Raw genomic sequence first — 22,719 nt, 5'->3', positions numbered from 1 at the left:
ACATTGACAACAATAGATGTGTAACTCGTTTAAACAGCAAGTACTGACTTTGAACGCTCATCTTTCATTGCCATTGCCGCACGTCCAATGTATTTTGACACCCGCTCCCGGGCAAAATGGACATTGTGATTGGCAGCTTACCTGATTGTTGACCACCACGTGGATGGTCCCGTGTGTGGTGTACGACGGCAGTTCACTGAGGTGGAACGTCTCGTACACGACTCCTTGTCCGGCGAAAGCAGCGTCCCCGTGCATTAAGATGGACATCACCTGGAAAAATACACCTTCTCGTCCACAAAAAGTTTTGACTTCCAAGACGCGGCGTAACCAACGGGGACCTTTCTCCCGAGGGCGTCCCCCCTGTAGAACTGCTCGGCTTTGGCCTTGCCTTGGACCACCGGGTCCACCGCCTCCAAGTGAGAGGGGTTGGCCATGAGGGACAGCGCAATGTTCTTCTCCGTCCCCCGGTTTATTCTCTCGTGGTACATCCCCAGGTGGTATTTGACATCTCCGGAACCCTGCGGGTGGATAATGGGCGGGTTGAAACTTTCTCATACTAGAGACTTCCATAGAAGTGTCCTCACTTCATCCGCCGCTTCTAATTTGGGGTCGAACTGACAGAAGATCTGGTTCAAGTCCTTGCGGATGACATTGGCCAGGACGTTAAGTCGACCGCTGGAAGGAGATGGAATGGATACGGTGGGATTTAAGGCGCCCCTGGCGTGTTACAAATGTCGGCAAAGTGTGCAGCTCACCGATGCGGCATCCCCATGATGACGCTGTCGACGCCGGCGGCGCTGGAGCTGTCGATGATGGTCTTCAGAGCCGGGATGAGGACTTCGCAGCCTTCGAGGCCAAAGCGTTTCTCCGACGACCACTTCCTGGCCAAGAAGTCCTCAAATCTATCGAGACGTAACGGCATGTGGTGGTCATTTTCCAAAAGTTCACTCAGCAAAATGTAGGCCTGATTTCTTTGCTGACCGCGTTGATCTGATGAGGCGAGCCAGCAGCGTTCTCTTCTCGTCACTGGTGAAGCCCATGATTCCCGGGGTCTCGAACTTCTGCCGGATCCACTGGCACTGTTCCACGTTGTTGATGAACATGAATTCCACCCCCACGTGCCCGCAGTAGGACGCCTGCCGTGGGAATGGGTCAAATTTACTCAAGTCCAATGTTCCCTCTAATTTTTTGGTTGTCTGGGCAGAAAGACAACCTCCCTGAGCACACTGTGTACCGGTGTAAACAACATCATCATTGCTCGCTATGGGCACACACCAGTATCACACCTGCCATAAGCAGGTGTATGTCTACTACACATAAATGATTTAGTAATAATAAAATGTAATGATTAATATCTATGAATGGGCGGCCCGGCGGATGAGTGGTTCACGCGTCGGCCTCACAGCTAAAATAAATAAATAAATATTTTAAAAAAATGGGGATTTTATTTTGTGCGCTCCATATGATTTGCTGTGCGCAGAGAAGACGAGAGTAGTGCACAATTGCGTACGTGCGCAGCTTAGAGGGAACATTGCTCAGGTCACCAGGTGAATTCAACTGAACTGATGAATCTACATTTCCAGTACATTTTTAATTGCTACATGCCAAACAAGTTTGCTGGTATGTACGGCAGGTTTGCCTCAAGCTGTGAAGTTGTGCAAATAGTTGAAAGGGCTGCTATTATTTGGAACAGTGCAGCGTCACTCACGCACCTCAAGTCGACGTATGACCTCCCTGAGAGGAAGCGTAGTTTCTCCCCCGCCGATGAAGGTGGTGTGAGGCAGGCGGAAGCGCCGGTCCAGGTCGGACTCGTGCAGACCGTAGAAAGCTGGGACCAAGAAGCACAACATATACATATTTAAAATGAGTTCAAGTAAATACTAAGGTCAATAATAAACAAATATGGGGCAAATTTCACAGCCAACCACAAATTGTGTATCGCGTGTATTTGTTCAATATGATGGTGACGGTGGGCAAGCAGCACCTGAGCGAGCTGCTCAAACTCAAAACTCACGAGACGCATAGGAGGAGACAGGCGCAAATTACGTTAAGGTGGGAAAATAAAGGGGCCAGGAATAGATCCCTGTACTGACCAAGTAAATACCTCATTATGTCTGATTAGTCAGCTACTGTATATCAGCCTTGTGACAATAGAACACAATGCTATGTTGCCACAAATCATTATTTTGACCGTCGATTATCACAGATTATTTTGGATGAGAGTCAGCTAATCGCCTCCGATGTAAAATGGCATTTTCTATTGCTCTGGGCTTTACAATAATCGTAACTAAAAATGACGCGCAGAGAACACTTGGACGATCAATATATATATCATAATTAGTAAGGCATAATGTCTTATTTTGAATAATTATAGATTGTAATTTGGTGTCATTAGGGAGTACAGATTTTGTGTTGTGTTCATCAATAAATATATTAAAACAAAAACAAGAGAATATTTACCTTCCATTTTGATAGAACAAATATATAACCCATTTGAAAATAATTTATCTCGATTTTGTTTAAGTATTTTAAAAAAAGTGACTCCAAAACTAATAAGAGAATATTCACTGGTTTTTCTGTTCTGTTTTCTAAATTACATTATTTTTTCCAATTTATAAAATAATGTTAAAAAAAATACTTTGAAAGAAGAACATTTTTAGGCCAACATCTGTAATCGATCAACCAATTGCCAAAACATTCGGCGATCACCGATAGGTCGATTAATCGCGGTAACCCTAGGTGTAACACACACAATTTGTTTATCTGGCTTCACATTTCTCTTAACCATAGGACATGAGAATTTCTTGAAAATAAATCCATTTTTTTAACATCATATTGAATATATTTGATTGCTCACCTAATTTATCAATAGTGGTGATAAGGTCAGAAGGAACAAATGAGTCCAGGTCAGCATCCAAGATTCCCAGTGGATCTAATTGGGCAACATGATGACCACGAATCTAGGAAATTAAACAAAAAATAAAAAAAATATTACAATGCCATTGACGGCACTAGACATCCAATACATTTGACTACAAGTGATAAACACATGATTGGACATCTATCCAGTTAAATCTAACCTGATAGGCTCTTATGAGCGTGTGCACAGCAAGGTGGTCTTCCACCACTTTCTGCGTCACGTCCGGCGAACCAGACGCGACACGACCGTGGAGGAGCTTCGTGGGGGGGCTGTCCACCCCCTCGTCGGACTTCTGGATGTTACGGAAAAAGGCGTCCCACGACTGGAACGCAAGATTCAAAAGATGAACGAGGAATGGATTTTTTTAACATTATAATTTAGAGATGTTGCACTCGGTGACCTCGTGGACGTTGTTATGATCCTCCAGCCAAGCAAAATACATGTCCTCCATGTAGTTGGAGCTGCCGGCGTTCGCTTGGGTGGGCGACGCATCGGAGGAGCAAGGTCTACTGGGATGTGGCCTTCGTGGCGCTGGGGTTGCAGTAACAGGTCGCCACCGTGGAGCTCCAAAGCTAGATCTTAAAAGGCCTGCTAGTGCACGTAATTGTCTCATGGCTGGAGAGAAAGAGGAGTGGATGTATTAGATTTATATTGCAGTCCTTTTTCCAATTTTATGGGAACCATTTTGTTTCCTAAAGCAGGATTTTATTGCATTGTTTTTAACTTTATTAGAGGAGCCCTTCTGTGATTAGTTTTAGTCTCTCACTGCAAAGGTATATTTTTGGACTATGGAAAGATTACGCGAGTTTGATTTGAGCTAAAATCATGAATTGCATTTAAAACAATGCACTGGGCCACCAGTTTGACATAACTGTGTCAATGAGAGGCTTCAGGTAAAAAAAATATGACAATCTTTGGTTAAACAAACATTTCCCACCATTTTGTGTGACTTCAAGTTTCTTGCTACAGAACAGTTACTAATTTGTTTTTCCTTTGTAAACAGTTTTTTATACAAAAGAAATCAAACACTTGCCTTTTAGACGTACAAAACTATTCCCTTTCCCCTGAATTCCTTTATTTGTTGGAGGAAATGTAAATAAACTAGGAACTACTTGTGTGGACCCCATGTGCAGGGAAGCAAAGGGAAACTCCAGGAAGGGGTGAACTTGGAATTCTTTTAATAACTAACACTGGCTGACTAAAAATAAACATTGTTTAATAATAAAAGGGAAAAGTGACAAAGTTACAAGGAAAGAACAAAAGCAAACTTACTGAGGGGAAACACAAGAGGTATAAGGAGCACAACAGGCATTGAAAAGGGGTTGGACGAGATGTTGAGAAACAGGTGGCTGACACCAGGCAACAACAGGTGAAATCAATGAACATTTTAGACAAACGTAAAAAGCCAAGAAAATATTTTTAAAATATAAATAAAAATAGAAAGGAACTGAGTAAAGCCCAAAGGTACTCAAACTTAACAGCTTCTATCTACTTTGAGGGTTAAAAAGTGGTTTTGGACCATTTAAAGGTCAAAAATGTCTAGAAACCAAATGTTTGTCAAACTTTGCTTTCAAATGGATTAGTTGATGCACGGCCAGTCCTCCCAGTTTAAATGAATTGGACATTTGTCACAGTAAGCATCATGCAATGAGTTAAAACACTATGAAAATAATCTTGGTTTTATTTCAATTCATTTTAATTTAATCGATTGCTCTTGTATTAGCATTGCATTAATTCATAAACATACTTGTGATGATTTTAAAACGCTATTTTTAAAAATCTTAACATAAAAACAATTGCAAATGACCCCCCAAAAAGGGAAACAAGACCACCCAGCTCTTTACAAGACAGACAGATGCAAAGTGAACGTTCTGGCGGTGGCAACTTTTACTGCATACACACACACACAAACACATCGCTCTGAAATCGAACGCGATGTCTCGCGAGTCATTTTCACACCACAAAAATCAGATCGGAATTGAATGTTTGATCGTCCTCACCTGTTTTTGCCACGATCGATGTATACCCTTTGTGCTATGTGACGGGTCCTCTAATCCGTCGTTTCAATGCAAATCCCGCATAATCTGCCAGTGTGGCCTGTGTGACGTATGCAGTTGAATGCGATAAATGCAAAGGACACAGCGTTTGTAAAACGTTCATGTGCGTTAACGTTTACCTTCAACCGCTGCAATGTCATCGACGCCTACTTCCAGGTGGAAATGCAGCCCACACGAAGTCCAGGACACTACAAAACAAGCGTTACTCTTGTTTACTTTTTGACGGATTTTTTTAAACCAAAAATCTGCCATTGCCAACTTCATTCGCTGCCATCCCTCCCACTCCAAAAGGATTGAACGCCTAAGAGTGATACAATTATTCAAATTGGACGTCCATCATCGTCAATGGAAGCCAGGGTTAATATACATAAAGCACAGAAATACACAAGTGCATAAACAGTATTGATTAAAAAGCAGTAAATATAGAAAAGAGCTAAAATTAGAAAATCATAAAATAAAGAAAAGCGAATTTCTAAAAGGGAAACCATGGTAAATATAAAAATGACTGGTAACCAAATGTTTTTTTTAAATATAAACAATACAAAATTAAAAAAGGGATTTAAAATATGCCTTTTTTTCATTTCCCCCACACAATATTTAATTGATTTCCTTTTATTTCCTTTTGTAAAACTTTTTTTTAAGCAATTAGAATTAGGATATTTTCATTTTTAGATGCATTTTTCAAATGTATTTTTTCTTATTACAATTATTTCCATGCACTTACCTATTCCCCAACCCTATTTTTTTATTTGTTAAATGTAAATTCAGTCATCCAAGGGTCAAAGGACCTAAATTAACTTTCCTGGTGCTTTCTGATGGATGGCTTTTAAAACAATCATATAATTGTCTCTGCCCAATTTAAAAATGTTGCTCTTCATTTTAACTTTCATCATTCATACCTATTGGCCGCACGCTGATGAAAAAAAGGACAGGGGGGGTGTTAGAGCATAAAAATTCAGAGGAACACGAACACTGAATTTGAACACATTCCCACTATGCCACATTTGAACATAGTCATAGAACCTTTTTAGTAGTCCAAAGATTAAGATTCTAGTGACCTGTGGGAGTGCAAAAACAAATTTATACAAAAGTATTCGTACTTGTGCACCCAAAATATCGCACATTTCAGTATTAACGGAATAGTGATAAAAAAAAATAAAAAAAACTATCTGCTACCTAATACAAGTAGCATTGCTGTCTTAGTGATCTTCATTCAACCTTCACAACATTTACACCCACCTAATATTTTCACACTATTCTCCCCAAAGTTCATCAGGTTTAGAAAAATGTTCTTTGACTCTACCGGCCTCCTTAACGCCGCCCCCACCCCCCCAAATAACACATTTGATTTGCATGCTCCCGAAATGACCCGCAGAAGGAAGGGTCAGGCAATTATGGACAGAAATGGCATTTTGTGGCGGCGACTCTCCCGCCTGACAAAGACAGAGCGAGGGCCATTTGTTTTCTGGCATTTTATTAATAGTCTCTGCGCTCGCAAAGACCTGCGCCGCTGGCTAACATACTATAGACTGTGTTAAATCCCATTCTGTTTAGGATAATTACAGTCACGACACAAGATTTTTAAATAAAAAAAGGGCAAGTTGACATTTTACCCACCTTGCGAATCCACTATTCTTTCGATAGTTGATTAATCACAATTTTTTTTGAATAATAGACTTTCCATATCACAGAATTTAATCATTCCTAGGGTCGAGGGTTGAATCCCAGGTCGGTCTTCACTGTGTAGTTTGCATGTTCTCCCTGACCTTAAGTGGGTTTTCTCCGGGTACTCCGGTTTCTTCCCAAATCTCAAAAATATGCAGGGTATGCTGGGTGAGCACTCTAAATTGCCCCTAGCTATGAGTGTGAGCGTCAATGGTTTCCCTGCGATTGGCTGTCCACCGATTCAGGGTGTCCCCCGCCTCTGGCCCAAAGTCAGCTGGGATCGGCTCCAGCACCCCCCGTGACCCTAGTGAGGATGAAGCAGTCCAGAAAATGAATGAATTGGATGTCTGGCATTACTGGGACATCTTTCAGTACCATTAATGGAAATAGGTCCAATCCATTTGGATCACGTTCGTTCGATCGCTGCCATCATTCCCAGCCCAGTGGGATTGGACGTCTATTGCCATCAAGGACAGCCAATGAGTTATTTTAGGAAAACCTTAAAGCTGATCTGGGGTTGTTTAGGGGCTCCCTTACTTTGAGTGTAAAAGAAAAAAAAAGATATTTAAAGCAACTCTGGTTCATCGATCACCATCAATGGCGGGCGACCAATGCCTCGATCCGATAATGGTTTAATCGTGGCAGCCCTCTTGTTGACTGTCCTGCTGATCAAAGCTCAGAGCACAAGTTAATTTTTAATTGAGAGGACAGTAGCAAAACAAGGTGCTCCACATAGTACAAATCAAAAACATCCCCTCCCCAAAGTGACTTTGTAGCAAAGTGTCATTTGGAGGCGTATAACGCGTAATCCACTTACCCCATCCGAGCCTCGCCAGCATTTATGGATTTCCAAGTCGTGACGCTACTTAGGAAGCCTAATTCATTTAATAAAGCATGTATTAAGGCCCAATTTAATTTGCCACGAGAGCCGTAGGCACGGGAAAATCAATCACCTCGTTCAATAATGCACGATTTGGTGAAATCAAGTGACGGAGCTGCACGCAATCAAACTTGGCTCTTTCCTCCTTCACCTATGAATAATTGCAAAACAGAAAACATGATCAGGGTAGGTTTTAATTAGGAAACCGTCATAAAGAGAACAACCTAAAAATCTACAGTACAATATGCCATACATATACAGCCGTTAGTGGATATATATTAAATAGAGGCCGTACTATAATTTCAACAAAATGAGATTGAACGTGCAAGTCTGACTGTACCACTCATAAAATTAATGTCCTTTTGCACTTTGGGATAGGAGATTGATGGCCCTTTGCAGTTGTGGTTTGATCAGCTAGTGTTTAAATAATAAAAGAAAAAGATATACAAATGAGCAGCATAAGTGTGGAGTATTTGATAAGATATACTGTAGGTTACCCATGCATAGACTACAGCGCAGCATCTCCACGTCACGTGTGGCTTCTTTCAGGGACAATAGTCACTAAAATAGAACAGAAGCATAAAGATAATACTGAAAATAATCAGGCAACAAGTCCTGGATTTTGTGTCGTGAAAAACTCATTGACTGTCGTCGATGGCGAATGTCATCCAAGCCATTTGGATGCTGGCGGCAATGACTTTGTTGAGTCTGCTGAATTTCAAGATTGAAGAATTTTACTGATGTATAAACATTATTGGATGACAGCAATCCACCATATTAAGATCCTATTCAAAGCTAAGTTGGTAATAGTCCTGGTTTTGTTTCAGTCTTGGGCATGCTAGGTGATGATTTAGTGCCAAGCTTTGATTTTAGTCTTGTTTGGGTCTCAGTCTCGGTCTTGTTCCTAGCAATATCAGTCATTTCACTGAGGAAAGATCAATGTTTTAGCAAATGAAAACTTGTATCTCAAGGCACCACTGCATTCCCTTGAATTTTGTAGCTCTCTTCAAAAAACCAAAAACAGCCGTGGAAAGCTTTTCTTCAATCCAGTACTCTGCAAAGGAAGCGTGACGCAAATGAAAACTGGACACCCACCCATCTACATTGGTGATACAAAAAAAAGCCAGAAGGATTCACTATTGCTACGAACTGGAAAGAGTTCCACCACAAGACTCCTGAAAAAAAAACACCCACCACCAGTGAAAAAGGCCAGGCTGTGTTTTGGTAGTTTGAAAGTTAGGGAAGACCACAAACTTAAAAGGAAGCTTGTGGGATCAAGTGCATCTCCATAAATAAGAATATTGTAGACTCACGTGACATTCCTTGGCCAATCAGTGCTACGAGGAATTTATTTATCTTGAATTTGAAAAAAATCGTATTTTATTTTACACTAAAGTAGGGTTCGGTGAATGCGCATTTGAAACTGGTGGGGTTCGGTAACAAGGTTTTAAGAACCACTGGTTTATAGACTGTTCATTTTAAAATTCCCTTAAAAGACTATTGTTGTCATTACATTTTCTAAGTAGAAAAAATGAAAAGTAATTATTAATATTTACATGCTTTCAATGCAAATTTCCAGCTAAACGTAACAACAAAAACTAACGTGTGGTTTACATATTACCAATGAGTGGACTAGAAGCCAAAATAATTGATGAAAATAAACAACTGGGGCAGGATTAAACTAGTCAGAACAGTTTTCCACAATATTCTAATTACGAAGATGCACCTGAAAGAGCGATTGTGATCACACGACTGAGATTTTCCGAGCAGGAGAAGGGCCAGTTGCGTCAACCCTCCCCCACTCTATTCTTAATGACAGTCTGACGTCACGGGGGACATCCCAGAGTCCTTAGCAAAGTCCGAGGTGTCGACGGCGGAGGGCGAGATCTTCCGGTAGATGAAATCATAGAGGCTGACATTGGGTCTGGTGGCGCGGCAGTTCTTGCAAACTGAGCTGGCGTACTGGTTCAGAAGCCCGTACAACCTCCCTGAAAACGAGAAAAGAAAAAGACACATAGGTTGAGAATTGAAACGTGATGAAAAACTGCTTGTGCGTGCGTCTCTGTAACTCCACTTTAGGAAATGAATGACTGGAGGGGAATTTCTCGGCGAGGCTTCAATAAATGTCAACGGGGGGGAAATGAAAAGCGGAGGGGGAGGCTGGGGTCGCAAGTAATCCACTCTCAGGCTGAATGGATGGGCCCCAGAAAAGGATATGGCCCATAAGGTGTAATAACTTCGCATACACATGGGCAGACGGGTTTTTTTTCTTCTCCTTCCCCCTACGCATATTGGCGTCGTAATTGTGGCGACAAGGACAAGCCTCTCCATCTTCCCCAGCTCAATGTTGGCTGACAACGTCCCACTCACATTTACAGCGAGGCGAGCACTAACTCGTTGGCTGCAAAGACAGACAAAATCCGCTAGACTGTTTTTATGGACTAACGGCCGGACTTTGAGGGGTGAAAATAGGATTAATTCATTAAGAAAAGAAAAATGCATGAACAAAATCAATGAATAAGATGCTGTTAATTCAATGGCGGTGATCCCAATTCAAATGCATATGACGTCTATCGCTGTCGCTGACAAAGTGGTCGGCCTTACCCACAGTGACGTGTCTCTCCGTCAGGAAGGCGTGCATGCGGTGAACATCTCGCATGAGGGCGGCATCTCCAAAGGTGAAGTAGGCCACGTCCCTGCCCGCCTCCGCCGCTGCCATCAGCTGAATCAGCGCTACGCGAAATTCAAGACAAAAAGACTAAAAAAGGGAAACAGTGGCCGTTTAGTTTGAATTATAATATGGGATTTTTCAGAGATTTTTCATCTTTTTAGCGGCAGCAATAAGAACAAAAAAATTATTTAGCTAATTGGTAAATCACTGATTAGTTTTTGTGAATAGTTGACTAACCGACGCTTGTATAAATCATCTGTGCAATTTCTATGGGCTTCAAATTATGAACCAAGAAAAGCAGATGTTTGCAAATATCTCACCTGGTTCACTGCAAAAACATTTTGTTTATTTTTTCAATGTATTAAATTACGTTTAAAACGTTTTTTTTCATTTAATATGTATTAGATAAGGAAATTTAACAAAGGCAGCATTAGATTTCACTATTTTTTTGTTTTTCCTTTTGTGAAGTGCATTTGAAAAATTCATAAACATAGGTAATATGTATTGTTTTTTCCCTTTATTTTTAAAATAAAAATAAAAAAGTTTTTTTCCTTTTTAATATTACTTAAATAAGATCAATAAAATGTATCGACTCCCGACTCAAATGGATTGCACGTCTATTGTCGTCAAAGGCTCTAATCTTTCACAATACGATACTTTGTACTCTGAGCGGAAGCTGAATTTGTTTCACTTTGAGCGTTAGCAATGGGAGATGTTAAGTCTTCTCTGGGACGGTAAGTGGGCTTTCGCTTAGCGAGAGCGATCTAGCGCCAGTCTATACTTTTGCTCCCTTGCCTGTAATCAATCGGCGGTTTAATGGAAAGCATAAACGCGTGTCAGCCGATCGATAGAGGGATGGAAGAAACGAATGAGTGACACAACGGCTGGCTACTAATTGAGCGGGGGATGTTACGTTTCAGAAATGACAGCTTTGTTAACCCTTTCTAAAGGGAATTTGTCATACGGATCGGTTAAATAAGATTAAATACGTATATATATATATATATATATATATATATATATATATATATATATATATATATATATATATATATATATATATATATATATAAATTGTCTTATTTTAAATAAATCCAAGCCTTTAATCTGCATAAACACCGCCATGGTTCCAGGATTTGTCACTTTTCCGATTTGATTCGACCGCTACCTTTGAGTCGCGTGTCTCCGCCGAAAGCGCCGCATCCCCAGTTCCCGGTGGCGATTGCAGACAGGTGCTTTGTGTTGGCGTTATTTCGGAAGAATCCACAGTAAGCCTGAAAAAAGCGGGCAAAGATCGCAAAGGCTGAGTACAATGAGAAAAAAGCTTATAAAATGAAACCACATTTTTAATGGGGGAAGAGAGGTGTTTAAACAGAAGATTTTGTTGAAGAGTAAAAAGAGAGTCCTAATTTATACGTCTTACTTTGTTGAGCTCTCTGGTCATCTTTTCAGGGACAAATTGTTCTAGAAAGTGTTTGTATTTCAGCGCATCGATGGCCACGATCTCCGTGCATCGTCTCTGCCAGTCATCCCTTCAAATTAACAAGGAGACAGCGTTATTTTGAAAGCGGCTTGACGCCTAGGAGGATAAAAAATATCTGCCTGCGAACACAATAATACCTGGGAGTCTCATCGTTGTAGCACTCGTCCCACTTGTAAGTTTCAGCGTAGCCAGAATATCGACTGTACTGCTCAGCACCTGCGTGAATAAAGACACAAGAAGCATTGGCATGATAGACATCCAATTATGTGGATCTTTTCATCCCTCCCTCTGCTGTGAATTGAAATGAGCTTTGTCACTTGCATGGGTTTTCTCCGGGTAATTTGGTTTCCTCTCACATACCAAAAATATGCATGGTAGGCTGGTTGAACATTAAATTGTCCCTAGGTATGAGTCTGGGGATGAATGGTTGTCCTACTCCTTGTGCTCTGCAATTGGCTGGCCACCATTTCGGGGTGTACACTGCCTGGTGCCCATAGTTGCCTAAAATAGGTTCCAGCACCCCTTGCGACCCTTGTCAGGATAAGCAGTACGGAAAATGAATGAAAGAATGCCACTTACACGCTGGGCATGCTTATTGGATTGGCAAATTGGAATTTTCAGGCACACACAAAAAAAAACACGGAAATATTTTACAACACAACACTTTTGGCATTTCTTATTTTGGCCGTTGTTAAATAAACATGGTCTTTGGGGGTTTCACATTAAACAGAAAAGCCAAAATTGTCATTGTCAGGCCATGACAATATTTTTCCTAAGAAATCAGCCGTCACAGCATTATTATCATTTTTGCCTATTTGTCTTTTTAACTTTTTAAAATCCAGTCACAAGCCTTCTACAAGATTCTGCAAGTGCCACCGTCATCCCCGATCACCCTGATATCCTTCGGACCGGAAAGTTTCCCACCGTAAAAGGTTTCCAGCACCAGATTACATTGAGGCCTTCATCTACCTTCCGATCTGACAACGGAGTACACCGACGTCACATTAAAAACGTACGGGAAGACCCACATTAGAGAGGAATAAAATATGCTGGGTGAAGAAACAGAAAGAGAGAGAAAGACTGCTTGCCTGCCAGGAATATCTTGCAAGCTTTTAATGAATATAAGACGTAACTAGCCCATTCCATTAGTGGAGTGATGACCTCAGTGCAGTTATAAATTCCTTTCTGTCCGAATGTAATAAAGTTAAGTGGGGAGGAGGGAGAGGAGGAACAGAGGGAGGGCGATGGCAACGGAGGAGGACGGTGAACAACAACTGAAGGTGACTTGGAAAAAGAGATGAATGCACCGGAGAAGACTGGGCGGCGCCGTCGTGTCTCTGGCCGCGGTACTTAAGACAAAAGTCGATTTTTTTTTATGAAGCGGTTTTCTGTGTTTGGTGGGTTTGCTGGACAAAAGCGTCATTCTCTGTCTGCAGCACTATTGTGTTGAAATGGGCACGATGAAAATATAACCAAGTCGGTGAATTAGGAATTTTATACCAGCTAACTAAGATCATTGTTTCAATCCTTTATTTTATGTTGACACCTAATGTTGTAACTTCCTTGTTCTAACCAGAATTTTCGCATGGGTTGGCCAATAGCTTGGAGATTGCAACATGTTTCTGAAAAGGCGATTTACCGTAATTTTTGGACTAGAAGCACCTCAAGTGACTTTAGACTGGCTGTGAAAATACCAGTAGATTTAATGTAATGGGGTATGTTTGGTGAAAATTGGGGCCTACCTGTAATGATGAGGCATTCGTTGTGCTCCAATGCTTCTGTGAAGAGACGGGACACGATAAGTTCGGGGTTGATGATAAAGCGGATCTCCTCTTGGACCAGGCCGTGGCCAGTGACGCCACCGCCTACGAATCTGTTTGCAAAGTCCACCTTAAGAGAGAAATAAGAGTTTTTTTTTTAGTATATTCAGTCCTCCATTTAGAATTTTTAAAAAAGCTGATCGATTTCACTTGCAGTTAGCTGTACATGAAAATGACCCAATTAGCGTACCCTAATTTCCTGCCACCCACCGAGGCCATTTAACACAGATCAAGATCACGAGCTTCCGTCTTGTTTGGAAATAATCAAATGAACAAGCAAAATGATGCATCTCGGAGCCACCCAGAAGAGAGATGGTACTCTGATAAAACTGAATTTTCCTTCCTTTTACATTGTAATTTGGGCTTTAATTGACAAATCATCAAACATACCCAAAACTAATGTATTTAGAGAGTTCATTAATTCTTTTTATTTTTACTTTTTTTTCCCCCCTCAAGTGAACACTACTCTACTTCCTGAAGACCCTATCAGTATAGAAGACGACAATTTTTTTTTAATCCCTCTGCGCACGTTGCGAATGTTATTGCATTTTAATGACAATGCTGCTTTTAAAATGTCTTTGAGGGGGAGGGTCCTGCTCACTGGCCCGCAACCACGTCATTCTGTGTGACAGCTAGTATGTTTATATCCTCGCCTCTCCTGGTTGACCTCGAGACTCATCCTGCGATCACATGGGTCTGACAGAATGACAGTTGAGTCTGGCCTATCAAAACATCAGCACAAAAGCTGTCATCAATCCACCCGCAGGATGGCTCACACTCCGGAGTCTTCACTATCCCACACTTTTGTTTTTCTGAGCTACTCATGTGGATACATCAGCTGTCAAGCAAAAAAAATATGTATATATAAAAATCTACACTTGCTATGCTTAGGAGGGGTCTAAAATGGCGACTTGAGGGTGACAAGATAGATGCTCTTTTGTTCTCCCATCGTGGCTTTCGATGACGTCGGAATACAAATGGCGAATTCTTCAAGTGAAATTTGGATTTTGGTGCTTTTGGAACTTTTCTCATATTTATATTAAACTTGATCAGCTAAGAAATGATGTCATACCTGCAGCATCCCGTAACCGTCATCTTCAATTTTTCCCTCACATGTGATATGTAAGCGTGTCAGCTCAGTCTGGCAGCTGGAAAAAATAAAATACACTTTTCATTAACACACTAAGCCTTTTCACAGTTTGCAGATGAATTTGAAATGGGGAAGAAATTGAGGAATACCTCTCCCAGTTTGGAAGTGTGTCTATTGTTTGTCTCGTGAAGGTCACAAGCCCTTTGGGTCCTAAAAGACAAGGATGATCAACAAGTAAAATATATCTTTTTGTGAGGTAATAGGGCTGGTAGTGTCATTGTTTCAGGCTTACTGTTCTGTGAAACTCTCCTAAAGTAGCAGATGAGTGTTTTCAACTTTTCAATCTTTCGTGATGAGGAGCCTTCGAATAACCTGCAAGAAGAGACAAATCCAACCTTCTTTTAAGAGAACATCTTTCAATCTTACATTACACGTCAAAGTTAGTGTCCACAAGAACATAAAAAACTCGAGTGGCAATTTAACAGTGCTTTATCCTGAAATAATAAAAACGGAACATGGTAGTAGTTTATTTTTTTCCCATTCAATGGCTGCTAGGCACTCCGAGCTCAAATGGACTGGGTGTCTATCGCCATCACTAGCAACCGATAAGTTAACCCATTTTTTCCCAGGGAGGAAAAGTGCAAGTGAAGCGCTACGCCTGAGCTTTCCGTCCTCCCCCTCCGACATATCCATCACTTAAGAGAGGACAAACATGGACAGTTGTGCCAAAAAAAGCAATCAGCAGATTGCTTGCCACGCTGCCTGTCCAAGATAGAGCGCAACGGTAGCCAATAAGCAAAGTGACAGACACTCCCTCAATTACAGGGAGAGGGTGGGGTTGGGACGGAGGGGGAGATAGGCAATAACGATCCAGCGTCTATTTTAGACTTAGGCTGCTTGTCTCGTCTCATCCTTTCACAAACTCGTTTCCGTGTGACGCTGCGGGAAGAAATGCTGATAGTCAAGGTGGACCGCGGGTATCGGCGACTAGAATCGATGCTGATTTGATTAAAGTCCTCTTCACTCAGCTTATCGTTAACATCTTTATGACCTTAACTCATTGGCTACCTTTGACGGGGACAGAAGTCCAATTCTTTTGAACTGGGCGCATCAAATATGGAGTTTTAAACGGTTTCAATGATGTCTGAGATGTCTTCAAAAGCAGGAAATGACACTTCTTGTTCAGCAGACTGTATGCGCGACCATCACGAGGTAAAAATACAAGTAGGCCGGATGTTATTAAGCATGTCACTAATGAGAAGACAAGAGAAAATTGAGTTGGGACCAAACCTGGACTATGTCCAGCAGGTGAAGATAAATTACTGTAAATGTAATAAGGCAGCTAGTAGTCAAATGTCATTAGAACATGGCTGGAAACATTAACCGCGGTAGATGTCCAATCCATTTAAGACGGGAGCGTTGGAAGAGAATGATCAGGCTTCACTGCCATTGACGCCACCAGACCTCCAATCGTATCCCGGTCAAAATGGATTGGACGTCTATCACGGTCAATGGCAGCCAATTGGCTATTTTCAATGAAAAACATCAAAAGGAAAAAGCCTTCAATTATCCTTTGTTTAAATAATGCTTTTTCATATATATATATATATATAAAAATTAAAAAGGGGGCAGTAAAAACTAAAATTTTAAATATTGCGGTTTGATGTTGGAAACAAACTTGAGGATTTTTTTTAGGCAGTAGTGCCCCCTAAAGGAAACCAGTTTGCTTTCAAAATGTCATGTCATTGAGATAAGAGCTTACATTTTGTTCCAGTGGCTCAGTCAATAGCATTACTACCCCAAAAAAGAAGGAACAGGCCCAAATGAACATGTCATCCATCGTCTTGGTCCTACTGAAAAAGGCTTCTAGAGGGGATTCCGCCAAGAACTCACTGTGTATGATCAACTTTGAGAAACATGCTTTCCACCTGTAGAAGTTGATCTCGGGATAGTTGCAGTACTCCGACTTGCGGGAGTTGCGTCGCGGGAACGTGCAGAAGAAGGCGTTGGCCAGAAGACAGGCGATTTGCTCCTGAGACATCGTCAGGGAATGGTTCATCCTTGACTTTAGCAATGGGATCGGCTGAGAAATAACAAAAAATAAGACTTTCTAAGAGAGAAAACTGAATACACACAAAGTTCCTCAAGTGTAATACTGGGGTTCTTAAGTCTAATGGGGGCAGATAATTAGCATAGCAATCTAACAAGCAATGGTGTCAAGGGGGCTTCCAATAAATACATGGGGAAAAGTAATTAAGGGCTGTCTTGTCTGAGATGGACAGATTCATTCATCTTGGCCAATCAGCGCTAAAGAGCCTCCCCAGGCTGTCCCAGTTAACCAGTCAATATCAGCGCTAGCACTTACTATCTTACCGCTGTAATACGAAGCGGGGATGTCTGAAAACTTCATTAACAAACCACTAGAAAGAACTATTCTCTCCTGTGGTGAGATACGCACATGAAATTCCTGCCAACGGCCAGATTATGTTTCAATAATAGAAAAATATATTGCTGTTAGCTAAATGATATTTATTTTGTTAGGGATCGCTTTCATTTTAAACCTGTCAGCTAAATTTAAATTGATAATTAACGGGAGCGGAAATGATTCATTTCCAAAAGTGGTTTATTTTAGGCAGAGATGATGTTACGTACCATTGTGCAGAGCCGTGGGGCACTCAGTGCCAGTTTGACCATGGAAGGCAGTACGGCCTCGTAAAGGTGCTGAACCTCACAATGTTCCAGACACTAAAAAGAGAAAAAGAATTACGAGCTCTGACCCATGTCACTTTTCCTTGGGATGACATCATTTTCATTTTTTATGTTCATTAGAAAAACCAAAGCCTCATTTGTTCCCTAAAGGTTGCTAAAAATATACAACCCACTCTATACCAATGGTGCTAAACGTGACAAAATGCAATTAAACCAAGTCAATCAATCATCTTATTTCATTGAGGACTACAGAAATAAGAAAATTTAAAAAAGCACAAAAAACACACAATAAAGTCATACAATTGGGGCTTAAAGAGACAAAATGCACCTCTTTTTTTTAGAATAAAATTAGAAAAAGAAAAGCTGTATCAATCTATAAGCTATGGCCCGGCACAGTAAAATCAGCGGCGACATACTTCAGCTTGCCTCAGCAGTTCCCCCGAAAATAAACACACTTATGCCGTCATACGGGCGGATTTACGACGACATCACTTATGAGCGTATTGGCTTCAAATGTCAGCGTCATCAATCACTCGCCTTATTCTATCAAGGTAAGCAGGGCAACTGATTAAATGGACCTTCTGGAGTTAATGCAAATGACCAATCGCGCGCGGTGAGAGATTGAGCCGGCCGGCGGCAGGGGTGGCTTGATTTTCAACTGCCGTATCTCGGGTCGGCAATTTGTCCGGCCCGGCGTTTATATGGCAGCCGAGCGGCTCTGACTAAACGTTGTCAAAAGTAATGAGCTGGCAGCCATCATAAAAAAAACGCTCCGGCGGGACTAATAGATGGTGGATGTGGCAGAAGGAAGTTAGAAATATGAGAAGCCCATGCGGTTATGGCCATTGACCAGAAATGGGAAGGCACTGCGGACGGGACCCCCAGCTAAAAAAATCCTTCTTATTATCTTTTATGTATTGATGCCATTGACAGTGATGGGTGTCCAATCCATTTGAAGTGGAAGTTCTGAACATTCACTGCCACCCTCCCACTTTAAATGGATTGGACATCTACTAGGGACAAATTCGGTGTTGAAATGTCACATTTTTGTACTTAATACATTGTTTTTTTAATTTTATTTTTGCTTTGACTAAAGGATGCAATGACACAGAGTGCTATGATGTACTTATTTTATAATACTATAAAAAATGCATTTTATGGCTTTTCTTGAACTGAAAATACATTATTTACCTAGTTCAACCTATAGACAGTATATTCTTTTCAACTGAATGCTAAGAAAAGCCTTGCTTGGATTAGAATGGAGGACACTCAGGCGAAAGGCAACTTCTACTTGATGGCCTTACTTAGCATTTTTTTTCTCCTGATGGGATGATCCTTTTAATTTAATTGGATAAAGCAATAAAGTGGCTCACGTGGATGATTGATTTCGCAAACTCAAGACATTTTGAAAGGTCTCTATCTGATCTTGCTTGATCTTAAAATACCACAAAGGATTGCATTTGCCAATACTCCCGCTTCAAATGTTTATTTTTATGGATTATTTTGGTAATTACATGACTCATCATGTCAGATACAAATCACGTTATTTTCTGTTATTTTCCGTTATTTTCCACTAGGCTTATCATTTTTGTTTTAAATGGGCATTTAAAGCAGATGTGGTAAAAAACCAACTACTTTAGACTATAAATACTATCCAAGTGTATAATTGCATAAAAATAATATTATCTAATGTTTTTTTTTTGGAACTTTTAATTTTTCTAAAATAAAAATAATTTAAAGATGTAGTTTTTTCCCTTTTTTTTTTTAAAATAATAAATAGAATACATTTTTTATTTATGGTCTTCACATGATAAAATAAAAAATGTATTTTTATTTATTGAACATAAAATTTAAAACGACACTGAAAGAGTCAAAATGCGAAAAAGAGAGTTTAAGTATAAAGAAAACTTCCATGTTCTTGATTTTAGCATTTTAACATACCTCAGTGCAAAGGAGGTTGAGGGCGGTGAAGTCCCATTTCTTGGCGTGTGCTGTGTTATATCGCAAGATGGCGTCCTAAAACATAAAAAAATGTTTCCAGATTATAACACCAACAAGGAACTCAATACTGATATTATCAGTGAACATGCTAGATTATTAAAACCAGAAAGAACGTTAGACAATCCAGCTAACACTGCCATCTTGTGGATATTTTCAACCAAAGTGGAATGAGTCACGTGAGAAAATTTGATATTTTCATCTTATCTTAAATAAAATTAAACTAATAATCCCTGTGGTCTAATTTAATAGTAAATCCACAAATTGATATGCTTACCCGCACATCCAGAGAACTTTTGAAGCCTCCTTGCAAGGCAGAGTGGATTAATTCCCAGCGACTCTGAACACCTCCACCGTCCTAAGGGACACGTTATTTAGACATTATTTAACAATGGCTTTTACGATTCCAACTTTGGCTTCACGTCTGAGTCCGTGAATAACTTTGACCTCCGTCTCCACGGGAAATAGATTCTTCTCAGAGCAAGGCATCTTGACAGACACGTCGTCCCACGCGTCTTTGAACTTGCCGGGGTACGGGACGGGAACCTCTCCTTCTCTCAAGAGATCTGTCTGTGAGATTGACAGGTAAAAAGGATTAACCAGAGGGCTTCCCCCAATGAACCACATGCAATTGATCAATTAGAATATTAATCGACAGCTATTTTGATCCCAGGGTAATCCTTCTATTTATGGTAGTTTAATCAAAGATGCATTTTTCACTTTATTCGTGTCAATTTAAAAAATATAAAGGGAAAAAACAACACTTAAAAAAAAAAAATTAAAGACAAATAATCTGTAATCCTCCAGGAAAAAAGATGATAATCTTAGTAATTAATCAAGATAACCACTACTTTTACTTTTGAAAACGAATTTATATGTGATGTGATTCATAGGTGAGCAGACTATGCAACTCACTACAAAAAAAGAAAAAAATCAGTAAATCAACCCAATCAAAGTAATCCTTTTGACAGCCCCGATAAAACATCACGAGAAATGCCAAAATGAAAACACTCGTCCTTACTGAAACGCTGAATAGTGTTATTGAGGATAAAGAAGAGTGAAGAGCTTCCTCACCCTGACGGTGACAGTGTGACAGCTAGGCATGGCTTTCAGGTGAGAAAGTGGGGGGGCACACTGGGGCATCCTGTTCAGCTCATCAATGGGGGTCCCCAGCCATCTTCCGGTCTCGTCGTTGACAGGAGATGGAACACTGCACAGACAAGTGACAATCATCAGAATTGGGGTCCCGTATTCGAGGACCAGCGATAAAACAGGATTACACAGTAGAAACTACTATCCATTGGGGGTTGGAACCTCTGAGTGCCTCTTGGCAAATTACGAGTTTCTATACAAGTCTCACAAAATGGCGATACAACAATTAGATATGCCATAAATAAATCTTAGATACTTTATGATACAAAATGAACAATTATTTTTTTGCACTTTTTGCATGACAATCCAACAAAAACTCAGCTCCTCAAAGACTATGAGAACATTTAAGTGCACCATATAACTCTAACGACATTACATTATACATTTTTGTAAACAATTACGTCTTTCTCAACTCATTGCCTGCCATTGTCCATGAAAGAGGTCCAATTCATTCAATCTGTGGCCTCCAAGCTTTAATTTTGTATTTGAAATAAAATATTGACTTTTTAGTCACTTGCTGTAAACACCCCGATATATCCATTCTCGGCAGGAGCAAATCAATATTCCAGTGACTAGGTGACATTTTCAGTAAACAATTGAACCTTGGTGGCTGCCATTGGGCAAATGTAAGGAGAAATATGTGTTCTAAATACCTTTGAGTGGCACCTGACAGGTTGGAAAGCAAGTCCTGGCTTAAATCTGAATCGCTAGAGTCGGCCACTGCCAGATTTCCAGCTCCCACGGCCAAACGCACGGCGTCAGGTTGTGAGACGCAGCTCCGAGGGTCGACGCAATCGCCGACCAGTGTTTTACCGAGCGGGCTGTCGGGACTTTGCATCTCCACGTCGTCGGCTGACGGGCCCCTCCTCGATTTGGAATTGGGGGATTTTGCGGTGATGCAGGTGGCTTTCACGGGGTGAGGACCGGGGGAACCGGGCCTCTTTGATTTCTGTCCGTTGGAACACGGCAGCGGGGCCGGGCTGCTACTTACGCTCGCGAGTGAATGATCGGTGCTTAAAGAAGTGGCGTCCATTAAATTTTGAGAGACTGTATCTCCTTTTTCAAAACAGTCTACTTCTGGGTGTGTGCAGAAGAGTTCCACCGATCCGCCTTGCGATTGGCTGTCGCCGGTCACACTATAAAGTACACAAGACAATGAGCAATGTGCAAACAATGAAATATCACTAAAAGTATTTTTTATGTACCTCCTCTGGGAATCCATTTCTGCATCCATATTTGAGAGCTCAAACAAGACAGATGGACGAAAGCTGCTGAAAAAAAAGTCAGTCATTAAAAAGAAGGATACAAGTCACATACTTATGTCAACTATCGGCATATATTCAAAATGAGGTAGGCCTGACACAAACAATTTATCGGCAATTAACTGGCGATGAGTCAATAATCAAGTGTAATTTTACTGCGATGTTACCACGGATGCATAATTTTACCTAGAAATGAGCATCGGAACAAAAAACTACCCACTAAGAATAGTTGGATATTATGTAACGTTGTAAATGTGTCATTGTTTTCCACAGCGAAAGAAGTTTGCAAATATCTTATCACTTGAAGATAGGATGTTTTTACATCGACCTTTGTTAAATGACCACTTGTAACACTGAAACAAAGAAAACACATGAAAATGTACTATACTGTGTGCTATTGAGGGCGAAAGGTGTCCAATCCAATTGGTCTGGGGAGGATGGCTGCGATCGAACGATCATTAGGTGCCATCCATTCCAGTTTAAATGAATTTGACGTCTGTTGCTTTCAATAGCAGTGGATGAATGAAATTAGTCACATCTAAAATCGCACGTAAACGCAAGTCGATGAACGTCATGAACACTAAACAATCATCGATAGAAAACGTGAAAAACAGATACAACTAGTACCAAAACTTCAATGCACACAACGATTGGAAAATTAGCTCAAGCGTAAAATGTAGCTCAAGTCAAACATTAACGCAATTAAATCAAGATCCGAAGCTAATTTAGCATCGAGTCGCTTATTACAAACATCTTGTGCTATTTACTGGCTGACAAAGCAGCTGCATCGAGCTAGCGGTCGCCGTGCAAAATGAGAAGATACAACTTACAAACATGTCCCTCTTAGGTTGTTCGATCTTAGTTGGACGCATTAAATACTTATTTTCTTTTCATTCCGTTTGCAACTACGTGATGCCACATTATAAAGCTTTGAATATACTGTACTAAAAGATGGTTATTGTCCAATTTCTGCATTATTGACATGGCAGCGCGACAGCTGCTATTCCTTGAC

At 40.7% G+C, this 22,719-nt stretch overlaps 2 protein-coding genes across 8 annotated transcripts in view; both read right to left on the bottom strand.

The window, feature by feature from the left end:
• The window catches only part of ogdhl (oxoglutarate dehydrogenase L), a 14,103-nt gene extending 5,937 nt beyond the window's left edge, over window positions 1–8,166 (bottom strand). Inside the window, exons 1-14 of one of the 6 annotated variants that reach the window (XM_077612491.1) lie at window positions 8,020–8,166; window positions 7,596–7,673; window positions 7,460–7,517; window positions 5,097–5,165; window positions 4,921–5,017; window positions 3,321–3,535; window positions 3,081–3,242; window positions 2,858–2,960; window positions 1,713–1,828; window positions 982–1,136; window positions 756–902; window positions 585–675; window positions 339–518; window positions 142–270 (exon numbers count right to left, since the gene is read on the bottom strand). In XM_077612491.1, coding sequence (XP_077468617.1) covers window positions 142–270; window positions 339–518; window positions 585–675; window positions 756–902; window positions 982–1,136; window positions 1,713–1,828; window positions 2,858–2,960; window positions 3,081–3,242; window positions 3,321–3,533 — 1,296 coding nt within the window. In that variant the 5' untranslated portion in view covers window positions 3,534–3,535; window positions 4,921–5,017; window positions 5,097–5,165; ... (1 more) ...; window positions 7,596–7,673; window positions 8,020–8,166. Of the gene's footprint in view, window positions 1–141; window positions 271–338; window positions 519–584; window positions 676–755; window positions 903–981; window positions 1,137–1,712; window positions 1,829–2,857; window positions 2,961–3,080; window positions 3,243–3,320; window positions 3,536–3,953; window positions 4,151–4,192; window positions 4,380–4,920; window positions 5,018–5,096; window positions 5,299–7,459; window positions 7,518–7,595; window positions 7,674–8,019 lie in introns of those variants that run through there. The other 5 variants (XM_077612492.1, XM_077612493.1, XM_077612488.1 and 2 more) reach the window with 5 other exon arrangements.
• Window positions 7,701–22,719, bottom strand: parga (poly (ADP-ribose) glycohydrolase a). Of its 2 annotated transcripts, none has more exons than XM_077612494.1 (18): window positions 22,538–22,719; window positions 21,651–21,713; window positions 21,099–21,581; window positions 20,368–20,503; window positions 19,741–19,863; window positions 19,571–19,651; window positions 19,237–19,311; window positions 17,239–17,331; window positions 16,515–16,669; window positions 14,879–14,958; window positions 14,736–14,796; window positions 14,569–14,644; window positions 13,419–13,566; window positions 11,814–11,892; window positions 11,617–11,725; window positions 11,362–11,467; window positions 10,127–10,255; window positions 7,701–9,510 (listed from the first exon to the last, which is right to left on the bottom strand). In XM_077612494.1, the coding sequence occupies exons 2-18, from the start codon at window positions 21,677–21,679 to the stop codon at window positions 9,332–9,334; spliced, it is 2,142 nt and encodes a 713-aa protein (XP_077468620.1). In that variant the 5' UTR covers window positions 21,680–21,713; window positions 22,538–22,719; the 3' UTR covers window positions 7,701–9,331. The 2 variants fall into 2 exon arrangements, with proteins under 2 accessions (XP_077468620.1, XP_077468621.1); XM_077612495.1 differs by having other exon boundaries at window positions 8,235–9,510; window positions 21,651–21,716.

The sequence above is a fragment of the Stigmatopora argus genome, chromosome 11 (genome assembly GCF_051989625.1).
Source record: "Stigmatopora argus isolate UIUO_Sarg chromosome 11, RoL_Sarg_1.0, whole genome shotgun sequence".
Classification (NCBI taxonomy): Eukaryota; Metazoa; Chordata; class Actinopteri; order Syngnathiformes; family Syngnathidae; genus Stigmatopora; species Stigmatopora argus.
Note: the sequence above shows the minus strand (reverse complement) of the source record. Positions and strands in the feature narration are given on the sequence as shown.

Coding starts and splice junctions, on each gene's coding strand:
- parga (XM_077612494.1), bottom strand. CDS start 21,679: ATGGATGCAGAAATGGATTCCCAGAGGAG. Junction 21,582..21,650: donor GAAATGGATTCCCAGAGGAG/GTACATAAAAAA, acceptor TGTACTTTATAG/TGTGACCGGCGACAGCCAAT. Junction 9,511..10,126: donor GGAGAGACACGTCACTGTGG/GTAAGGCCGACC, acceptor TCTCGTTTTCAG/GGAGGTTGTACGGGCTTCTG.